Source organism: Oryza glaberrima, chromosome 3, assembly GCF_000147395.1.
Source record: "Oryza glaberrima chromosome 3, OglaRS2, whole genome shotgun sequence".
Classification (NCBI taxonomy): domain Eukaryota; kingdom Viridiplantae; phylum Streptophyta; class Magnoliopsida; order Poales; family Poaceae; genus Oryza; species Oryza glaberrima.
Window position 1 is genome coordinate 27,289,104 of NC_068328.1, and position 22,424 is coordinate 27,311,527.

Here is a 22,424-nt window from a genome sequence, read left to right on the forward strand (position 1 = left end):
TTTCAATAATAATGTTTGTATCGATCGTTGTAATAGCCCAACCTCGATGAAGGGGCAACATTACCTATGCCTCTTTTACCCAAAGAATTCGATTATTTTATGTGGTTGTACACATATAATCTGAAATACTATTTGAATCTCATTCTTGCAACTAATAATAGGATTAATCAAATCCTACAATGTCTCGCATGGTCAACTCTAGACAAAACAGATATTAGCTATCAAGACGCAAAAAATCGGATGTTTTCTCATTCTTGCAACTAATAATAGGATTAATCAAATCCTACAATGTCTCGCATGGTCAACTCTAGACAAAACAGATATTAGCTATCAAGACGCACATAAAACAATATAAACGATATGATTATTTTTTATGGAATCGGATGTTTTCTTTTCCTGAAATCAGACAGTTTTTTCGCATTGCATAGTGCCGAATCAGATTTTTTTTTTGAAAAAAAGTCGAATAATTCTTTTTAGAGCGGTTTCTTTTATAAACGACGTTTTTTTTCCTCACGTGGAGTTGAACGGTTTTTTTGGATCCACTTTTTCTCGTGTGGATTCAGACTTTTTTTTTGTTTTTATATAAAACTATTTTTATCTCGCGTTGAGTCAGACATTTTTTCGGACCGGTGTTTTTTCTCCTCGTGTTGAGTCAAGTGATTTTTTCGAACCGATTTTCTTATAAATGGTGTTTTTCTCACTTTTGGGTATTTTTTTTCCTTTTTTTATAGATGATGGAAACTTGCCATGCGTTGCAACAGGTAAAAGTTTTTTTTCAGTAGTATAATAACTATTAGGAGTTGAGGACCCTTCACCTGGCATGCCTCTCCTAGCTTCCGAATACAGTCTTGTGTCCGTATAATGACAGAGCCGATCATCTCTATTAAATATACCCAACCTCTGAAAATTTATTAAGGTCTTTTGATCCACTTGATCTCCTATTTCCATTTTTTTTTTCCAAAATCAGAGCGAATCTGCAATAGGATAAAAAAGAAAAAAAATCCGGCCGGCATATTAAAGCCAAATTGAAAAGGGAAATCATGCGGCAAAGGATTTCTAATTAATTAGAGGATAAAATAAATGGATATTTATAGAATTTAGGGTGGACGTTTTTTTTTGGAAGGACCTTTTTTTAACGGATGAGAAGTCCTTTTTTTTTCCCGGAGTCGGGCGTTTTTTTATTAGGGGAGTCGGACATTTTTTTTCCACGTACGAGAAGTCCTTTTTTTCCCGGAGTCTGGCGTTTTCTTTTATTAGGGGAGTCGGACATTCTTTTTTTTTCTTTTTTTGCGACAAAATTTTTTTGTCGCCCTTTTCTATTTTATACGGACGGTGGAAACATCTTTTATTTTTTAAGTAGTATAGAGATATGTTAAAAGGATTGAAGTTCTTTTAAAAATGTGGCGTTAGCAATCCCTTTTTCTAGGTGGCTTGGTGGTGCATAGGAAGAGGTTGCTAAGGCCCCATCTTTTGGCTAAATATTGCTAATACGCCGTATGACATATTAGAAAAAAATAATTTGCATATAAAACTTTTATATATGTATTCATAGCGATTTAAATATCAATATTAAAAATAAACTTAGATGAAAAAACTTTAAAATCAACTCAAAGTTAAGTTTTAAATTTTAAATTTTAGCACTGTCTGATTCGGTGTGAACAAAATGATAAGAGCCTAAATTTATAACATTTGCCAAGGCCTAATTGAGGAATTGGGCTTATCCCTGGTGCATGTCTACCTACTTGAACTAAAGGGAAAAAAAAAGTCCATTCTATGTCTACCTAGTATCCCTCAACTATAAAATTTAGATAAATTAAGCTCATATGCAGTATTAAGAGCAGTTTTAGCTAACATAATATCTACGCGACTTGTTAGAGGTTGGGGTTCATGTGACACCACCATGGCGCTTACATGACACAATGAGGAGAAACAAGACATCTGTCAATGGAAATCTAGCTGAAAGAAATAAGCAAATATGTTGGATCCACGTGTCAGTCCGCTTGCGGTTAAAACATAAAAAAACAAATTACATTAAGACCCCTGGTTCCCCTCTGCTCTCCCTTCTCTTGCGCCGCCGAGCTCAGCCTCTAGGACGCCCCGGTGGCCGGGTGCGCATTCGCCGTCGCCTCTCGCGCGCCAGCCAAGCCGCCGTCCCGCCGCGCGCGGACGTCTCATCGCCGCCGCCGGTTTGCCCGTGCGTCCATGTCCACGCGCACCAGCGGCTGGGAGGGTCGCGGGCGCGGCTCACTCCGCCTCGTCTACGTACGGAGTCTGGCGCTGCACGGTGCACGGTGCTTCGCGGCGGAGGGAGAGGTAAATAATACTGTATTGTACTACGGCCGCGGTGAGCGGGTGCCACACGACTCGTTCGTTTGCTGGCACACACGGCTCAGAGCAGAGCCATCGATCAGCAGCCCGATCGAGCAAAACACACAAGCAATACGTTATTCAGCAGCTCATCGTCGTCATCGATCGAATTCACCATGAGCCCATGACGCCGTCGCCGCCGCATGAGACTGACACCAAACAGAGGTTAGGGGCTATGGAACAGAAATTGCCAAGCACTTTGTAGCCGGGCTCCTTGCGGCACTTTGTAGCCCATGCCTGGTGTCTGGTGCCATTAAATGGGCTGCTCCTTTGGGCCCATAGCAAGCGAGGACAGAGCTGATTCGCACGCTCGTTGCATTTTCCATAGGCGAATTTTGCCACATAACATTGTGACTTTGCGTTTTAGCTATAGGATACCGCGTGAAGTGACTTTTGGGGAAACCTACTCCTAAAATATGGTTTTTTTGCTAGGAGAAACCGCACCCATTAAGGGGGAACCTACTCCTAAAATATGGTTATTTGCTAGAAGAAACCGCACCCATTAAATTAATATTTCCTGGTTGAATAGGAGAGAGAAATTATATGAAAGTTCTAAAATGTGTCCTTGTGCCCACATGCTAGGTCTTCCTTCCCTCTTCTCAACTCCTCTCAATTAATCCCCAACCTCCAATCCAATTCCGCCCAGCCATGGCGACGCCGCCGCTGGCTGCCGCCGTGGCCCTCACCGACCTCCTCGAGTTCGGCACCTTCGCGCCACCGTCCCCGCCGCCGCCCTAGAGACCCTCCACCTCCACCACCACTCGCTCCGCCTCTCGTCCGCCCATGTCGCACTCCTCTTCCCGCTGCTCCCACTCCACCCGCGCCTCGTCTCGCCGCTGCTAGCCGCCAGCCCGCACCTCCTCCCAGTGTCTCTCCTAGCCTCTCTCTTCATCTCCCCTCGCCTCCTCCTCCTCGGTGCACTCGCCTCCGCTACAAACGGTGCCAGCCCGCACCTCCTCCCGGCGTCTCTCCCCGCCTCTCTCCTCGTATCCCCTCACCTCCTCCTCCTTGGCGTACTCTAGCCATGCCATGCCAATTCGGGGAGTACAGAAGCGGAGAATCTCGGCGGCGGCGACAGTGATGAGTCCGGCGATGGCGCCACTACGTCGCGAGCCGCATGGTCGCCGCAAGCAGTGCCATTGAGGGAGAGAGAGAGGGGAAGAGATAAGGAAGAAGATAGGAAGAGAAAGAGAAAGAAAGGAGCAATTTGGTCAAGGCATGTAAAAAAGTGGGGCCCCTCTCGTCTAGTCAGCACGAAAATATTAATTTAATTGGTGCAGTGTCATTTGGCAAATAACCATATTTTGAGACTATGTTCCCCCAAAAATCACTTCGCGCGGTGTCTTACAGCTAAAACCGTAAAGTCACAATGTCCTGTGGTAAATTTTGCCTTTTCCATATATACGTGTACGGCTTTGCATTTTTCTCCCCCTTGCATAAAGTACTTTGTTATTTATATTTAGTTTCTCACTGTCAACCATGCATTGTGCAACCTCTACATTGTTTATAAGAAACCATTACAAACACAGGTGCTCACAATACACATACACTCACCTCTATAAATACACACATATCTACGATACCATATATGTATGACCACCTCTAAAAGAACGGGCCAGCATATTTTGAGATTGATGAAGTCACGTCTATCACGGAAAGAATAAATAGCTGTAAACACAAGAACTTATGTTATGCGTGTTAAGAATATGACTTGAACCTAGGTGGGCTGCACTACTACATAAATTATTTTCTCAAACGGCCGGCTAGGCCGTCCACCTCTCCTCAAATGTCTGTCAAAATTGATATATTTTAATTAGGCAGCGCACTAGCGCACGAAAATAAGTCGTCCGTATGTGAAAAAAAATAAAAATCCTTAAATTTGAAACCCTAGCTAGCTCTGATCCGCCGCGCAATCCGTCACTACCACCGCTATCGCCATCGCCGCCGAGGCCCCGCAGCTCCCTAACTGGAGAGAAATAATGACAAGTAGAGAGGTAGGAGATAAATTAAAGGAGAGGGAGCCCGATGCTAAATTTTTGCATACAATTCTCCGAAGAGGTCCATCGGAGGGAGAGAAAGAGGGAGGAGAGAAGAGGTAAGGATAGAGGAAGAAGATGGAACTGACGTGTGGGTCCCACGTAAAGGGGTAAGGGGTATTTTGATCTCTGTAAAGATGAAAAATGTAACGGCGATGGCATGAACCCAATTTTACAAAGTTTCAGTGTCACCCAGCTGATATCGTAAATAGTAGTGCTAATACAACAAATTTGCAATTATATGGATCCAGTGAACCCAAAATTTATTATCTTACCTGGGAACAATATTTAATTATCAATTTGTAACAAAAACGAAATTCACCAAAGCCTAATATTCCGGAACGAATGTAATGTTGAATGGCTGAATAGCCAGATGAGTTATAAGAGTATAAACGAATTAATTAAAACTATTATAATGTTAAAAATGGATTTAAATAATATTTATGGAAGGTTTTTTTAACAATCGTAGCGTTTAGGAGCGGCAAACGTGCATATTCTGATTACATTTTGTTACGGGAAAAAAGAACATGCATATATCAATTAATGGCTAATGTACCTACCCACCCAGTACATATAAGTATAACATTGGGCCAAAATGAACATGGTAGTTTAACTACACTTCATTCTCGCACTCCATTCTTTTGTTAGGTACCTTCTGTATGTAGTTGCTATGACTATATTCAAATACAGTCTTCTTACGTAGAGAATCTGGCTACACTGATTTTTATTATGGTTTTGCAATTTCACTTCCAACAGATTTTTTGGCTGTTATCTTATTTTTTTCTAAGATCTTGCATCAAGATTTATATTGTTTATATATATCCAACTTATTGTTACACTCAATTACCTAGCACTTACATTTTGTTATAGTGCACTTACACTCAGTTATATATATAGCACTCCCACTTAGTTATAGTGCACTAGAATTAGATTGTAGAACAACTTTTTTTTTTGCTACATTTATGTTTTTCGACGTGTTTGTCTTTTTTTTTTGTTTATCTCATTTAAAACGAGTTATATCCATTGGTGAAGAATTCTGCAAGATTCGAAATTATAAATCTGTCGCGAGATAAATAGGAACCAATTACTATGTTCATGGAAAAATTAATTGAAGATGCTAGCTTAGACTGACGAGATCATATATGATATATCCCAGCTTAATTACCATGCATGCATCTACCTAATCCTGAACATCAAACTGAACTAACTCTACCAAAAGTTGTGGCAAAGTGACATGCCACACTATCTGTCTCGGTCAGTTTGGTTTTGTCCTGTTATCTTCGCCACGCCTTTCCACACAACTCCAATATACACGCATTCTCTGGTCGCTGCAACCCCAGAACTACCATTTCCTAATCTCCAAAAGCCAATCTGTATCACTAACAGTAACTATAGCATAACAGTCGACGAACGAACGGCTCATCATAGAAAGGTATAATTCGATCGAGATTGCAAAGAGAAATCTTATCAACGGCGCCGACATTTGGCAATGGCGATATATCAATCGCGTTCAGATGCAGGTCTAGCCGTCTAGGTCCAATGTCTCTGACGACGACGACCGGATTCACGGCGTGCGAAAGAAGTGAGACTGCAAGACTGCAACTGATCAAGTTCAAAACTAGCTAGCCAACCCTATCTAACATGAGAAAAGGGTAAAGGAAAAGGGGAAGGAAAAGAGAAGCTGTCTGGTTGAAGCTGAATATCCCATCTGCAGTGTTTGTGCCATGGTTTTCCCACCTAAAAGCCGAATCAGGAGAACCTACCGATCGAACCATGTCTTGGCTTTATCGGTCGATCGAAACTGCATTGCCCCCCTGATGTTTATGGACTTATCAAACAGCGAAAGAGAAAAGTGTATTAAGATTTAAAAGCACGATAACTGAAAATGACGAGGAATTTTTTAAAACACAGTATAAACAGTCACTCACAATGCACACCCTATAAATAAGAGTCCTACTCCGGTGCTTTCTACTCGGAGTAGAAAGTAATCTAGGCCCTTGATCATATTTAATTGTAGGGTTAAGATCTAGTTCTACTCCTACCAGAATTAGTGGAAATAGAAATGTGGAGGGGTGTTTTTGTCTAGGAAAAATAATTCGCGAAGGGGTATTATTGTTTTCCGATCCATAGATCGATCACCATGTCATCCTCGTCGGAGTTGGTCGTGTAAGATCTTAATCGATCCATGTAATCCATGAAACAACACAGTGATCGGAAACGGCAAGAAGACGAATGAGCCGAGACGACGCCGCTAAGCAAATGACATTGCATGCGTGCGTGACGCTGCCGCCGAAGCCCAGGCCGGAATTTTTAGTACCGCCAGAACTCCTGCTCAAGATCGTCGCTCGCTCGGACGCCACCACACTCGTCCGCTCCCAGACGGACGATGCGACTGAGGAAGCGGACAAGGCGGCGACGGCAGGGAATACGGATGGCGACGGAGGGGGCGGACAGGGCGGTGAGGCCGGGGGAGGAATAGCGAGGTGACTGCGTGCAACAGAGTTCGGACCTGATACGATGCGAACAGAAGAAAACATCCCATGCCAAAATTACCCCTAAACGATATTAGGAGATTACTTACCTGCCCTTTAAAATAAACGGTCAAGATTAATTCTACTTGGAGTAGAATACTGCAAGTAGATTGCATCGGAGCATTACTTTATAAATAAACATGCACACCATACATTTATGAGTGTGGTATATATATTCTGGACGACAAACATGTAGCAAAATCGATATACCTATTAATTAATTTTCTTTTTTTTTCCTCTATTGTACCCTCGACTATTGAGTATGGAGTAGCTTATTACTCCCTCCATCATTTAATATATGACGCCGTTGATTTTTTTTATGATATGTTTAACTAGTCGTCTTATAAAAAAGTAAGTATTATTTATTTTATTGTGACTTGATTTATTATCAAATGTTCTTTAAGCAAGATTTAAATAGTTTTATATTTTCACAAAAATTTTGAATAAGATGAATGGTCAAATGTTGGTCAAAAAGTCAATGGTCTCATATATTAAAAATTGGAGGTAGTATGTACTAATAAATTAGAGCAAAATGTAGAAAATAATTTTGGTTGATATTTTACACGAGGAAAGGGACGTGGGACGTTGAGTAAATTCTAGTGATTTTTATTTGGGCGATGTAAAAGGTGTGTAACCCAAATAGAAAGTAATTTAATGTAGCATGCAGAAAATTATCAGACATATCACATATATTAAGTTATAGAATTATAATACTGGGTTACACTTTATTACCTATCGTGCTATCTAGTGTGGATTGAACCAAGACCAGGTGACTAATTTGAATGCCGGGGATTATCAGCGCGTGATATAGTAGGTATCTTACATTTCTATTTCTATTGTCCAATAATGTATATGACCGTCCACGTATATCGCCTAAGCAGTAAAATATTCATTGATCTGCCACTGTTAACTAAAAAGAGCCTTTTTAGTCGCAAACTAAAATAAAGATGATGTCATTGACCATACAAGTTGAAAATAGGAGCAAGATGCCCCGAAGGTCTAATGCAAGGGATTAAGGGAGGTGTTCATGGTGTGAAGTTGAGGTGAGGTTTACATTAGGCTACACAAATATTTTAGGAGCAATCACATGGGTCTCGATAAAAAATCAAATAGTGGCCCCAACCGAATTGCTACAATCCCTTGTGTACACCAACACATACTCAATAGGTAACACATGCGTGTTGTGAAGCTTTACCGATCACGACAATAAACTTTTAGGATGCCTATATAACACACCCGCTCAACGTGACCACGGCGCGTCCCTTCTACCCCTATCTACCAATTTATTCTTTCTATCCCCAAACAAAAATCTCCATATACGGTGTAAAAATTTCTTCGAATTTTCATGGTCACCATTTTGTTTTTCGAAAACCAAAAGAGGAGGCCCTGCCTCGATCGTAAAGCACACCTGATTTTGCACCAAATTCCAGCGGAAAACCGATGCTACAGTGACCCAGCGAGACGAAACGCACGCGACGCGAGCCGCGACCCACCCTGTGTCACGCTCGCGCCGCGGCAAGGGAGCGGGGAGAGCTTCGCTTCGCTTCGCTTGGGCTCGCATGATAAAACCGAGGGCCGCGCGCCTTGCGTTTCGCTTCGCTACAAAACCCCCCACCTCCTCCTCCTCCTCCTCCTCCCCTTTCCTCTCTTCCTCATCCGCTCTCTCTCTCTCTCGTCGTCGACCGCCGCCGTCTGTCGCCGGAGTGGGGGCCATGGCCCCGGTGAAGGCTGAGGAGCTGGTGGCGTTCGTCCCCAAGGAGCAGTACGACGGCGTCGACTACTGCATCACCAGCCCGCCGCCATGGCGTCCGTGCTCTGCTCTCCTCTCCTTGTTACCGAGCTTAGCTTCGGTAGCCATCGATGGAGTACTGATCGGAGTCTCTCTCTTCCTGTGTGTGCAGTGACGGCGGTGCTGTTGGCGTTCCAGCACTACCTCGTCATGCTCGGCACCACCGTCATCGTCGCCACCATCCTCGTGCCCCTCATGGGCGGCGGCCATGTGAGCCACTCCTCCTCCTTACCTTCCTCTTTCTCTCCCCCATTTTTAGTGGTGACGTGAGATTTGATTGGGCGCGGTGTGCAGGTGGAGAAGGCGATCGTGGTGCAGACCATCCTGTTCCTCGCCGGGATCAACACGCTGCTGCAGGTGCACCTCGGGACGCGGCTCCCCGCCGTCATGGGCGCCTCCTACGCCTACATCTACCCGGCCGTCGCCATCATCCTAAGCCCTCGCTTCGCCATCGTCGTCGACCCCTTCGAGGTATGTATCACAAGCTCTTTCCTCCATTTTTTTCTTGCCTGACCACTACTCTTCTTCTCTGCTCAATCCAATGTCACACATCCACAGAGGTTCGTGTACACGATGAGGTCGCTGCAGGGCGCGCTGATCATCGCCGGCGTCGTCCAGGCCATCATCGGGTTCTTCGGAATCTGGAGGATCTTCATAAGGTGATGTTTGCTCTGCTCGTTTCTCGCCTGATCTGTTCTTGATGGATTTTTTTTCCTGCTCCGGCGAAGCATTTCGCTGATGACGCCGAGACGATCCGATCATGGGCAGGTTCCTGAGCCCACTCGCGGCGGTTCCGTTCGTGACGCTGTCCGCGCTCGGCCTCTTCTACTTCGCCTTCCCCGGAGTGAGTGTTCTTGGCCACCAAATTAACCTCATCGTCTTCTTGATTAGCATCTCCCATGGCTGGTTTAGAATGTTGGAACACTGAAACACGAACGTCGCAGGTCGCCAAGTGCATCGAGGTCGGCCTCCCGGCGCTCATCCTGCTCCTGCTCTTCACCGAGGTGACCAAAAACACCACGGAAAAATTCTCACATCAGCTTTATAGCAAGTAGTGAAAGAAATGTTGTGAATTTGGTCTGCTTTGTTGTTTGTTTGCAGTACGCGGCGCATTTCTTCGCGAGGGGGAGCTTCCTGTTCGGGCGGTGCGCCGTGCTGGTGACGGTGCTCGTCGTGTGGATCTACGCCGAGATCCTCACGGCGGCCGGCGCCTACAACGAGAGGTCCCTCGTGACGCAGTTCAGCTGCCGCGCCGACCGATCGGGGCTCATCCATGGCGCACCCTGGTAAAAAATAAATAAATTCCGCCGACGTACGGATTCAGAGTTTCTCTGCTCGATTTTTTACCACACTGACAACATTGCATCGATCGTGTTCGTTCTTCTTCTTCGACGAGGCAGGGTCAGGTTCCCTTACCCGTTCCAGTGGGGGTACCCCATCTTCTTCGCCGACGATTGCTTCGTCATGATCGCTGCCTCTTTCGTCTCACTGATCGAGGTAGGCATGCATCATCCTGTTCATCATCACTCAATTTCATGTTTTGTACTCCGACCGTATTTTAATAGATGGCGTTGTTAACTTTTTAACCAACGTTTGACTATTTGTCTTATTTAAAAATTAATGTAATTATTATTTATTTTATTGTTACTTGATTTATCATCAAATGTTCTTTAAGCATGACATAAATATTTTTATATTTACATAAAAATTTTGAATAAGACGAATGGTTAAATGTTGATAAAAAAGTTAACGGCATCATACATTAAGATAATGAGTAATCAGTAATTTTCATTACCAGATAGATGTCTACATTAGTTGAGTTCCTAATCATTGGTTTGTCACAAACATGTCTTCAAAACACTGGGGATTTGGTGAGAAGTTTGTACTTGTAAGTCTGACGAGGAATTCTGGTCGATTTCAGTCTACGGGCACGTTGATGGCGGTGACGAGATATGCAGGGGCAACGTTCTGCCCGCCTTCAGTTTTCGCTCGTGGAGTTGGCTGGCAGGTACTGAAAATAACAGAAACTTTCAGTAATTCTCACTGAGTTTTTCTGCAGAACGAACGCTCACTGCACTGCAACCTGGGCAATTTCAGGGCATATCTACCATTCTGGACGGGATGTGTGGTACATTGACAGGATCAGTAGCTTCAGTGTAAAGCACTCAGCTCTCTTAGAACCTTACCTAGATTTCCACTTAGAAGGATGGAAATAACTTGTCCTTGTATTGCTTGAGAAGTGAGAATGCAGGTCTGTTGGCCTTGACGCGAGTCGGAAGCAGAAGGGTTATAAAGATCTCAGCCTTGTTCATGATCTTCTTCTCGCTGTTCGGTATGATTTCCCATCATTCAGAATCTATCAGCAGTGTTCACCATTGCATTGTTAGCAACTCCACATTATCTGATTCTGATACAATGAGATGCCGGAAAATCAACAGGGAAATTTGGGGCAATCATTGCATCAATCCCATTGCCAATCTTCTCTGCACTGTACTGCGTTCTCTTCGCTTATTCAGGTGAGCCTTCATGATACCATCACTAATAAATTCAAGAGATCATTCATGGCCGAATGCATGATCTATGATGTAGAGGCTGAAATGAATTCATTATGGAAAATTAATATTCCGGAAGACTTACACTTGGTTTCTGCATGAGACAGCTGCTGCAGGGCTCTGCTTCCTCCAGTACTGCAACCTCAACACACTGAGAACCAAGTTCATCCTCAGCATCTCCCTGTTCTTGGGCCTGTCCATCCCACAGTACTTCAGGGAGTACGAGGTGTTCTACGTCTTCGGGCCAGTTCACACCCACTCACCCGCTGTACGTGAACCAACCCAGCTCTGAATCTCTGTTCTCTGATTGCATCAAGATCATGGCCGTTTTACTTTTCTGAATGTTTCTGAATTCTGATGATACAACATCTTTCTTTTTGCAGTTCAATGTCATCGTCAACGTGATCTTCTCCTCGCCTGCGACGGTGGCCGCCATCCTCGCCTACCTCCTGGACTGCACGCACACCTACTGGGACGGCCCGGTGTGGAAGGACAGGGGCTTCCATTGGTGGGAGAAGTTCAAATCTTACAGGCATGACCCGAGGAGCGAGGAGTTCTACTCTCTGCCGTATGGCCTCAGCAAGTACTTCCCTTCGTTCTAGGCCAAAGGATGGCGAGAGGTAGAAGATGATGCAATCATCTGGAGCCTTTAGCTTCAGTGCTGTGGCTGTTGCATGCAAAGCATTTTGGATATGAGATGTTGTGGATCTAATGAAATGAAACTTAGAATTTTGGATGGTATTACCTCTGTCAACTTGGGGGGGATTCAGGGGCCTGGATGATCCTGCCATTGATTTTGATTTGGTTTTTGATCTCTGATCCAATTTGAACAGCAGAAGAATAGTAAACCTGCCAATGATCAAATGAGTTCCTCAACTAGAAATCATAATCGGTTGGAATTCGTCCCAAATTCCAGTTCATTTCGATTGCAATTAGAGCCCATTAGGAAACACACGATTTACACAATAATTATACATGATTCTAACCGAAATCTGCTAAATTCCCGCGATAATTAGGAAGAATCCGGCGTTCCGCCCTAATTGTTCTTCCTAACCGATACTACGGAATGCCGTGATGGGCCGGGAATCGCCACCACCTTGGGCACCCACACGCCGGCGTTCTGACGCCTTGGGCCGCCGATGGACGGCGGCCTGGTCGGGCCCACTACGACGCTCGCCGCCGGCGCGGTGGACTTGGCCTCCACCACCGGCGGCTTCTCCGCGACAGGCTCCGGTTTCGTCTCCCCGTTCGTCCCGAGCGCGCCGCCGCTCCGCCGGTTGCCGCCCAACTCGGCTGCCGGCGAATTGCTGATCGGCGCCGGCTGGGGGGCCTTCCCGTCCGGCGAATTGCTGACTGCGTCCTTCTTCCGGTTGCGCCGGCTCGCCGGGTTGTCGCGGCCTCGGGATGACGCACCGGCCGCCTCGGCCGGCGCGCGTGGCGCGTCGCTGGTCACCGGTGCTGTGCCCTGATCTCCCGAGGCCTTCTTCCCCTTGTTCTTCCTCTTCTCTTCCGGCGTGACGCCGGGCGACGATGCGGTGGCCGTCTCGGCCGGCGCGGTTGGCTGTTTCGTGCCGGCGGCGACCTTCCCCTTCTCCTTGGGTTTGGGTCGCCCTTGGAACGCACTGGCCGGCGTGGCCGCGGCCTCGTCGGCCCCCTTCCTAACGGCGTCGCCTCTTATCGCCCTGCCCTTCTTCTTGGCCGCATCCTCCCTGCGCGGCGGCGGCAGCGGTAGCGGCGCCTCCGATTGAGGCGCAGCCAGAACTCCTACTGCTACATCCATCTTCTTCACCGCACCATGCGACGACCGCGACGGCGACGGCGCCACCCGGTGCGCTACAGCCACGACTCCTATCTCCATATCCATCTTCTTCGCCGCAGCCTCCACGCGCGCCGGCGGAGGCGGCGCATCCCGGTGCACCACAGCCATGGCCCCTATCGCCCCATCCACCTTCCTCGCCGTCGCCGCAACCTCCGTGCGCGCCTGCGGCGGCGGCGGCGACGCCCGGTGCGGCACGGGCGCCCACCGCTCCCCCCCGCGGCTCCTATCACTGCCGCCCCGCGACTTCTCCGACGAGCCCCTCCACTCCTCCTCCGCCTTATCCGCCGCTGCCGCCTCCACCTCCCGTCGACGCTGCTGCATCTCCTGCTCCTCCTCCTCCTCCCTCTCCTTCCGGCGGAGCTCCTGGAGGTCCCTGAGGCTGACGTAGTTGGGAGGGATGCGAGGCGAGTCACGCTTCGGCCTCGAGCTCGTCGCCGACGCCGCGGCGTCCATCTTGCCCCTCCCCTCTACTCTCTCCGGCGATCGCCGGAAGCATCCAACGACAAGACGAGACCTGACCTGACCAGAGCCGATCTTTTTTTTCTTCTAAAGCGAAAAAAAGAGGAGAGGATTGCGGGCCCAGTGGATCTTCTGAGGCCGGCCGCCGGGTCTTCTGCAGGGGGGACCAAGCTAGTCGTGCCGCGTCCTTCTATAGGTCTTGGGTTTTTATTAGTACGTTTCTAGCATATAAACACGTCAATATTGAACAGAGCTTGCATAGCGAGTTAAAAGCTTTGTTCGGCTGTAAAGTTTCCAGACTTCTCGCTTCTCCCCCTCTCTCTCTTTTTTACACGCCTACGACCTAGTAAATCGCTAGACAGTATATTTTCTATGCTATTATAAAAATTAAATATATTTTTGTCTGTATTTTGATAGATCATTCGTGTTTGAGTCGTTTTTTATGCTCGTTCGCTTTAGAAAATACAAAAGGCGTCTTATAAGAAAAAACTTGTATGCCAACTTGAGACGTTTTTAAAAACACAGAAGGAATCGTATAAGAAATCATTTTAAAAAAACTCACATGCTAACTTACGATAAGAGTCGAACTCCTTACTACAACTCGTGGTTTTCAAAAAAAAATCCAAGCGAATTCTCACAATAATTTTCACCTTAGCTAAACCATATAACAATAATAATAAAACTAAAATAATCTTTACCTATTGCAATGCACGGATATTTTTTTCTAGTTATAAAAAAAAATGTTGCTTCAAATATCAGAGCCCACAACTAGTTGCAGTGAAATAACTAATTATAAGTTGCTTTACAGTGCTGAAACGTGCTACCGAACAAGTTGGTAGAATTATATTTGTATTACAACTATATTTCTAATACAATTTTATTTTGCTCACAACTAGTATAAAAATTAATCTACACAGTTTTCTCATATTAACTTAATGATTTGTAAGCTTTCAGAGAGAACATAATATTAACTTATTTCAGCTTTCTCTTAATATAGCATTAAAAATATATTACATAGTAAAAGACATCATTCCGTATATGAAATTACATGATATTAAATTTTGGTGCCAACTCTATTGGTACAAATATTCATATTTATCTTAGTAGAAAATATTGTTAGCACTATAAGTATAGTAACATTGTGATTGTTTTGAAAAGAAACATTGTGATTGTGGTTTATAGTTCATAGGTCGGTCAAAAAGTCTCATATCTATCTATTAAGTACACAATGCCTCTAACATGTTCATATTACTTTTTCTTAAACATGAGACTTTTCCGGAAACACCAAACATACGTCGCGTACAAAGAATGCCTCTAACATGTTCCTATTACTTTTTCTTAAACACGAGACTTTTCCGGAAACACCAAACATACATCACGTACAAAGAACGCATGAAGACTTTTCTGAAACATCAAACACGTGTCACGTACAAAGAACACATGAAGGCCTTATTTAGTTATAATCCATCCTCAAGGGGATAAGAGAATTGAAGAGAATTACTTTCACACTTACCCCTCAAAAATCTTTTTCTTATGGGGATTAACCGAAGCACTAAACACGTGTAGTGTACAAGCAACACATGAAGGCTTTATTCAGTTAATCCATCCTCAAGGGGAGGAGAGAATTGAAGGGAATTACTTTCACACCTACCTGTCAACCTTTTACTTATGGGGATCAGCTGGAAAGCCTGAGGAGTGTGCAAATTGCTAGATGACAAAATGACACCACAAAAATAGGTAGATGTTGGTGTGCTTGTTTTTTTTTTAATACGCATGAGTATGTGTATCATTTCATTAAGAAAGAAACGATAAGGGAGTGGCTAAAACGCCCCCTGCCCCCCAGCCCCCAAACAATAACAGCATACTGCTACACAAACACAACTCACTCGACCTGACCTTACCCAACCAAAGTAATCAACTTTCTAAGAAACTCACCGAGTTTAGAGGCCCCAACCATACAAGAAAGACCATATCCATTTGCTACCATTTGAATGACAGACATAACATTAACACTAGCCCCATAAAACATACAATCATTTCTATGCTTCTATATTTCCTTAGAAAGTCGCCTTGACCCACCAACTAGAAAAATGATTTGTACCTTAGTTTGGTGAGATGAAAACCAATCTCAACCTTTGAAGGATTAGGAACCAAACCTATTGAAAGAAGACGCGGTTAACAAGAATGTGCTGAATGGATTCCTCAGCTTGATCACACAACAAACATATGATAGGGTGAGGCAGCCCTCGCCTTTCTAGACGGTACGGCGTCCAACAACGGTTGTTGATTACTAGCTACACAAAAAACTTGCATTTTAGAGGCGCTTAACTCTTCTAAACTCTTTTCCACAGGGGAAAAAACTTGCAAGTGTAAGCCTCCAACTTAGACAAGGCAGTGAGGCACTACTTAATAACTACTCCCTCTATTTCATAACTTGTCGCAGGACACTACTATACATTCACTCTTAACCACTCCTGTTTTATAGATAAATTTGTAGGTATTACAAATGTGTCATATTACTTAAGGTTATACACGATAAATACAAACATTCCAATTACATAATAAACGATTTAGAAGTTACTAGTTGTCAAACTAAAACAACGTCCGACAAAATTGACAAATATTCAGAAACGGATATAGCAGGTGATAACGTCCATCTGTTCTTTTTTCCTCTCACCTTTTTACGCAGTTGCCAAATATACGCACTGAAATGTATATCATAGCAGTTGGCGTAGAATAAACCTAATATTTCATCTAAAGAAACACACATTTAATAGTATTATGAGACATTTTGACCTCCATATAACATTAGTACGCAAGTAACACATTCTCAAATAGTCCAATCAGAGATACTAAATATTATGCCATGATAAAATCCTCAGTTTACCACTTTTTTGATACAAGACAGCAAAAGTGGGAGTTCTTTTTTTATATATGAATGGATCCAAATAAGAAAACATCCGTTCATTTCCTACAGTTCACCGCTGGGTATGGATTAAAATGACCATGGAGTACCGGTAATCCTCCTGCCACCTCATGAAATATGCACTCACTGGCCCCTGCAATAAGCAAATACTTTATCAATGAAAGAGAGAGTGATTCATACAACACGAACTATACAGCAACAATTGGACATTTATACGTGAAAACTTTCATGCAGCGTAATGCTTTGCCAAAACAGAAAAACATAAACAAAAACAACATCAGCATACCAAATATCACTATGTATTGGCATATTATGAGCACTGAGTTGGATAGATAATGTGCATGCCAACTTTTATGATAATGCATAATCAATCAGTAACCAACCACAATTATGCTTGTATTTCAAATGACAGTTGTAGAAATATGCAATTTTTAAACGATTATGAAAGCATGCAATTTTATTAAACTGAGCACTGAAGGTCTACATGTAAATTGTCTTTCATTCTTCGTTAATACCAAATGAAACAAAGCAAACGATAGACCTCTGGGATGCTCTATATTTCCACAATTCCACATTGTATTCCTAAACATTTCTCAGATTTACCAACTATTGGTAGAAAAAGTCCCGTACAGATCAATTCAATTTGAGCATTTATAGTAGTTTGGTTACATACGAAATATATGGTGAACATCTATTAAAATTAGGGCATTGACCTTTTTTTTTCTTCAGATTTCTAATCTTCTAGCAGAACAGTATTTTGTACTGGTCAATTCAACCAGATATGCTATAATGCTACTCCATCCGTTTCATATTATAAGTCGCTTTGACATTTTTCCTAGTCAAACTTTATTAAGTTTGACCAAGTTTATAGAAATATTTAGTAACATCTAAAACACCATATTAGTTCCATTAAATCTAACATTGAATATATTTTGATAATATATTTGTTTTGTGTTGAAAATGCTATTATGTTTTTCTATAAATTTGGTAAAACTTAAAAAAGTTTGACGAGAAAAAAAGTCAAAACAACTTATAATATGAAAGGGAGGAAGTTAAAAGTTGAATTTAGGGGCATCATACTGTGCATATGCATAGTGGAAAATAATTATGATACCACTTTGCACAGCCACCATCAAAATGCAATTACTATTCCATAGTCACAAATTTAAAATAATTGCTCTGAAAAGTAAGTGAATATTGCTCAAATTCATGTTGTCTCATGTAGGAATGGTTTACATATCCAGAGTATTGCTCTGAAAATCAACGACCGGTATTTGTTCATTAATCTGCCTAGTAATAGTGATTAACCTAACTGGCTAACTCTGAGGTGTAAACAAGGAATTGTAACAAGTAGGGACACCGATTCCTTGTAGATGGCTTAGTAGATTTTTTTAGAATACTGATCTGGTACAACCTAAAGAATTGTAACAATAAGATAAAACAACTACAAAGATCAGTAGGCTCCACATCTCTGTATATTGTACCATATTGGTTTGTTGTAATACTAAAGGTGGTCTGGTTCATTCACTAACTGATACAGATAAGTTTCATTGGCTATATGCCTACTCCCTCTGTCCCAAAAAAAAACTCAACTTCTAGAGTTTGAATTTTGTCCCACAAAAAACCAACTTCTACCATCTTATCTACCCTCAGCATGCAAAACGAGAAGTTTTATTCCTTCAATACCCTTTACCTACCTATTACTCTTACTATTTTTTTCAATAATTAAGGGCATTTTAGTCATTCTCCATCTCCACTAACTCCGCCTTGAAATGCTAGGAATGGATTTTTTTGGGACGGAGGGAGTATGTCCTAACTGATTGCTGCCCAAAGGCGGCCGTGGAATAGTAGCTCATATTATACAACTAAGCTGCTTGATTACAAAACAACCTTCTTGCATCAGGCAAAAGTATTGTAGGATTAAGCAGCAACTATACCATCATACTCACATGCACCACCAGCAAGACCACAAAAGTAGGCCTGCATCAATTCCTCCAGGAGATTTTTCAGTGAACATAGTTTATGGTGAGAATTGGTTTTGAAAAGTCTATTTTGACATTGCCATAAACTTGTATCTACCTCATCGATGGGATGGTGACAATATTGGTCAGGGACAACAAATCGTGGCGCAGCAGATCACTCATTTCCATCTACCGCAGCTCAGGTACTGACAATCCAGCGATCACTCATTTGACCAAACGCATCCCAAGTGCAACCTAATCCGTTTCCTGCTTTACAACAGTCGCCTGATATAACTCAGGCTTGCATAAAACCGGCCAGCCATTTCGTCGAACACTTGGCGAGCATGAACAAAAGCACTAACTCCGGCCAATGATAACGATAATTCTATAACACAGCAACTCGCACCCACGAGGGCACAGGAATGGCGTAGTAGCAGGATGGAAGTAGTGACAGGGAGGGGGAGGCGGCGCTGACCTGATCTTCTTGATGAGGATGTCGCGGAGCTTCTTGCCGAGCTCCTGGGAGCGGACGCGCTGCATGAGGGCCTTGCGGGCGAGCACCCGCTTCTCCGAGTCCTTGACGTGGTGGTGGATCTGGCTCCGGGCCCGGATCAGCCTCTCGATGCCGCTCGACCGCATCTTGCGCGCCATTACCCCCAGCGCGCGCTCCAGGTTGCCGTCCTTCACATGTACCACGATCCCCCGCGCCTGCTGCACTCGCGCCGCAGGCGCCGCCGCCGTCGCCGGCAGGATCCCCCGCGCCGCCCGTGCCAGTGCCTGCATCGCTGGTTCCCTCCCGCCGCCTCCGCCGCCGCCGCCGAGTGTGTGGGTCGCGTTGCTGCTGCTACGCCCTTCAATTTTCTCCTTTCGGTGCATCGAGATTCGGGACAGACCGCTGGGTATATCCAAGGACCGTCCGTTTCTCGTCTCCCTTTTTTTGCGGTAAGGTCCCTGAAATCTTGTGATTTCGCATTTTAGTTGCCTCTCTCCCAAATCCCAATCCCGACGGCAAGCAGAAGTGCAGAACCCTCGCCGCCGCCGCCACGACTACCCATCGACGGTATGTATTTCTCTATCTCTGTTATTTTTTTTCTCTCCTCGCTCGTACTGTGGATAAAGCGGATCCAATCCATGACATTTGGGTGATTTGTAGTGGGTGCTAGTATCGATCCCTTTCGTGGATTCTGGGTGCTACTGGTTATCGTTAGGTTTTTTTAGGGGAACATTTCTAGCTTCTTTGTAATTTTTTTTTGAACCTGTTAGGAGTTTTGGCTTCCAGTTCAGTCTGGATTTTTTTTTTCATTCTTGAACATTTCACACACAAGGAACCACGGTATGTCTTAGCTTCAATTTAGGGGCCTTTTGACACCACAGTGTGTCATAAAGTTGATATGGATATATATCCCCTCAAAGTAACTTAGTTGATTGAACTTAATAGCAGTGAAATGCTAACGTGTGTTGTTTCTTGTATGTGCATCTGAAAGTTATTGCATGTCCCAAATTTTCTTTGTTTGAACCAAATAGCAGGGGAAAGAGCCATTCATTAGGAAATACTGAGATTGACTTTGACATGTAAATTCAGGATTATTATTATTTTTAATTTAATGTGCACAAAATGCTAGCTCATTCTTTGAAGAAGCAATTTGCAGCCCGTTGCACATGCACGCTATTTATGCTATGGAAGAAAAGAAAGGTAGGATTCAAAATAGAAGATGCCTACCTGATACAATCTTCCTAGAGTAAAGTTGTCATTTCCTGCTTGTGGTATTGTTAGCAAGTCCTGCAAGTCTCAAATGTCAAGACAGCTGCGTCAGTGTTATCAGCTACATTTTGTTGATTTGCTGCTGCTTTTAGAATTTCAGTGATGTATTCTTATGGAGAAAGGTGATTTCTCCTTGCTTATTTTTTTCTTGTGGAGAACAGTTCTCACCTTTTTTTCCCTGTGATATTCTCGGGGTTTTAGCCTTTTCACCCTGGAATCTCTTTAACTCTTGGATGTTGCAAAAGCAATGGCAGTGCGATATATCTCTAAGTCTTCGTTTGCTTTTTTTTGTACAGTCAGAAATTCAAATCCCCCCTGTGGCAGTTTGAACGTGTAGTATTTTCTTCCATCAATCCTTTTATAAGTGAAATGCTTCTTGTTTCAAAATTTAAACAATTTCCAGCATTTTGGCCTGGAAGAAGAAAGGTTTCATCCACAGGCAAGATGTCTACCTGATACTATCTCTCTAAAATAAAATTTCCATTTCATGCTGTCATGGTGTTAGGATGTTTTACAGGTTTAATCAGTCCAATAAACCCCCTTAATACCATATCTGATAAGCACACCTGACCTATAGTTCCTAAGGTTCAACTCAAATTGCGGTAAGCCCTAATTAACAGTGGTAGGAACATTAAGGTAACTAATTTTCCATGGATCCTTCAACACTGTAAACCGTGATTTAGATGCCCATTCTATGTCACATTTTCACTTTCTGTACTATGTAATACTATATATACATATGGAAGGTAAAAACTCAGCAACTTTAGCACTACATAATGGAAGTTCCTGAATTTTGGCAGTAATTGTTGTAGCTACTGCGTACTGAATCAGTTCTTTACTAAAAGGCTAATGATGAGAACTTGTGGACAACTGAAGTTTCATGCAAAAATTGTGAACTAGTTCACTATCCCATGCTTTCCCTAGTTTCATGTGACATAATATCCGTCTGCAGTGGTGAAGCTTCATGGAGGCCAGAGTGGGTTTTGGCCCCCTCCAGTTCCATACAAATTACACTATGTTAGTGTATGGTATATTCATAGGTTTTCATTAGCTGTCTTTGACAACTATTGATGCATAACCCATGTTAACACCCCCTTCTTAACAGTCTGTGAAGCTCTGCCATCTCACCGTCTGATGTCGATGCACATTGTATGCTATGTGCTATGTTTACGACTTTATGTAGTCCTGACTTTATTATAGTCTGAAACATCAATTATTGGTTCTCTTTATTCATCCTCGCCATCTGGATGTGCTTTTGGCTAATCCTCTTTTTATTTTTCTTGGCTTGCAAAGCAGCTTAATTGGCCGATATGGTTATCCCTCCTCCAGCTAGGGCTCCTGCAATCACCAAGTTCCTGAAGCCCTATGTTCTCAAGATGCATTTCACAAACAACTTTGTGAGCGCCCAGGTCATCCACACCCCATCTGCCACGGTTGCATGCTCGGCGAGTTCACAGGAGAAGCTTCTTAGGCCAAGCATGGAGTCCACACGTGATGTCGCCGCGGCGGCGAAGATCGGGAAGCTGCTTGGCGAGCGCCTGCTGTTCAGAGGCATTCCTGCGGTGTCGGTCTCCATGCCAAGGGACCAGACGTACCATGGCAAGGTCAGGGCCGTCATGGATTCTCTTAGAGCCGCCGGTGTGAAGTTGCTGTGATGGAAGCCGACCATTTGTAGCATCTCTGCTTGCAGTTTCTGACATGTAAATATGTTTTGTTGGGTACGTACTGCCGTCCTCTGAAATTTCATTTTAGCTTGCATAATGTCGTCCACTGAAGACTTGGTGAATCTGAACTAAGGAGCTGTTTGGTTGGGTTTTTTTTGGCCGGGATCTGTTTAAGGTGGAATCCGATACTGTTATTTTGTGACCAAAGCTTGCAAAACTACAAATATTTTTTTTTATCAAAATACTACAAAACTATATATAATGATGTATTACGAAACTGTATATTTTAATGTGAAGTATCACAAACCTACAGATTTACTAATTTAGTTATCATAAAATTATGATGTTGAGTTTAGACTCCTGGCACCACTATTTTGCTGTAGTTAATATTCTGCTAGATTTATTGACACTCTGGTTTTGGGATAAGACTTGAAGCTAAATCTATAGTTTTGTAACAATCCACCTAAATATGTATTCTTCTAATAAATTTGTTGTAAATCTATACTTTTATGATACATTTTCTTAAATCTCTATTTTTAATAGTTTGCTCAAAGTATA

The 22,424-nt window shown here is 43.5% G+C and overlaps 4 protein-coding genes, 1 long non-coding RNA gene and 1 other non-coding gene across 7 annotated transcripts; 3 read left to right on the forward strand and 3 right to left on the reverse strand.

Moving 5' to 3' along the window:
• The first annotated feature begins 8,528 nt into the window (after positions 1 to 8,528).
• LOC127768761 (nucleobase-ascorbate transporter LPE1-like) lies at positions 8,529 to 12,160 on the forward strand. The gene is made up of 14 exons (XM_052294396.1): positions 8,529 to 8,740; positions 8,836 to 8,933; positions 9,018 to 9,194; positions 9,282 to 9,382; positions 9,492 to 9,567; positions 9,668 to 9,727; positions 9,825 to 10,009; positions 10,124 to 10,220; positions 10,645 to 10,731; positions 10,821 to 10,879; positions 10,964 to 11,055; positions 11,162 to 11,239; positions 11,383 to 11,543; positions 11,659 to 12,160. The coding sequence occupies exons 1-14, from the start codon at positions 8,647 to 8,649 to the stop codon at positions 11,875 to 11,877; spliced, it is 1,584 nt and encodes a 527-aa protein (XP_052150356.1). The 5' UTR covers positions 8,529 to 8,646; the 3' UTR covers positions 11,878 to 12,160.
• Positions 10,492 to 11,497, reverse strand: LOC127768763 (uncharacterized). Its single transcript, XR_008016613.1, has 2 exons — positions 11,361 to 11,497; positions 10,492 to 11,261 (listed from the first exon to the last, which is right to left on the reverse strand). It is a non-coding gene; the product is annotated as an uncharacterized LOC127768763 (long non-coding RNA).
• An 18-nt stretch (positions 12,161 to 12,178) lies between the features above and the next one.
• LOC127768762 (uncharacterized) lies at positions 12,179 to 13,697 on the reverse strand. The gene has a single exon (XM_052294397.1). The coding sequence runs from the start codon at positions 13,545 to 13,547 to the stop codon at positions 12,312 to 12,314; it is 1,236 nt and encodes a 411-aa protein (XP_052150357.1). The 5' UTR covers positions 13,548 to 13,697; the 3' UTR covers positions 12,179 to 12,311.
• Positions 13,698 to 16,388: 2,691 nt separating this feature from the next.
• On the reverse strand, positions 16,389 to 19,316 carry LOC127765298 (uncharacterized). The gene is made up of 2 exons (XM_052290164.1): positions 18,916 to 19,316; positions 16,389 to 16,612 (listed from the first exon to the last, which is right to left on the reverse strand). Exons 1-2 carry the CDS (start codon positions 19,314 to 19,316, stop codon positions 16,603 to 16,605), a joined length of 411 nt encoding a protein of 136 aa, XP_052146124.1. The 3' UTR covers positions 16,389 to 16,602.
• A 58-nt stretch (positions 19,317 to 19,374) lies between these two features.
• On the forward strand, positions 19,375 to 21,994 carry LOC127765300 (uncharacterized). Of its 2 annotated transcripts, XM_052290166.1 has the most exons (3): positions 19,394 to 19,500; positions 20,499 to 20,641; positions 21,499 to 21,994. In XM_052290166.1, exon 3 carries the CDS (start codon positions 21,513 to 21,515, stop codon positions 21,855 to 21,857), a length of 345 nt encoding a protein of 114 aa, XP_052146126.1. In that variant the 5' UTR covers positions 19,394 to 19,500; positions 20,499 to 20,641; positions 21,499 to 21,512; the 3' UTR covers positions 21,858 to 21,994. The 2 variants fall into 2 exon arrangements, with proteins under 2 accessions (XP_052146125.1, XP_052146126.1); XM_052290165.1 differs by lacking the exon at positions 20,499 to 20,641 and having other exon boundaries at positions 19,375 to 19,500.
• Positions 20,132 to 20,249, forward strand: LOC127769110 (small nucleolar RNA snoR104). Its single transcript, XR_008016679.1, has one exon. It is a non-coding gene; the product is annotated as a small nucleolar RNA snoR104 (small nucleolar RNA).
• Positions 21,995 to 22,424: the final 430 nt, after the last annotated feature.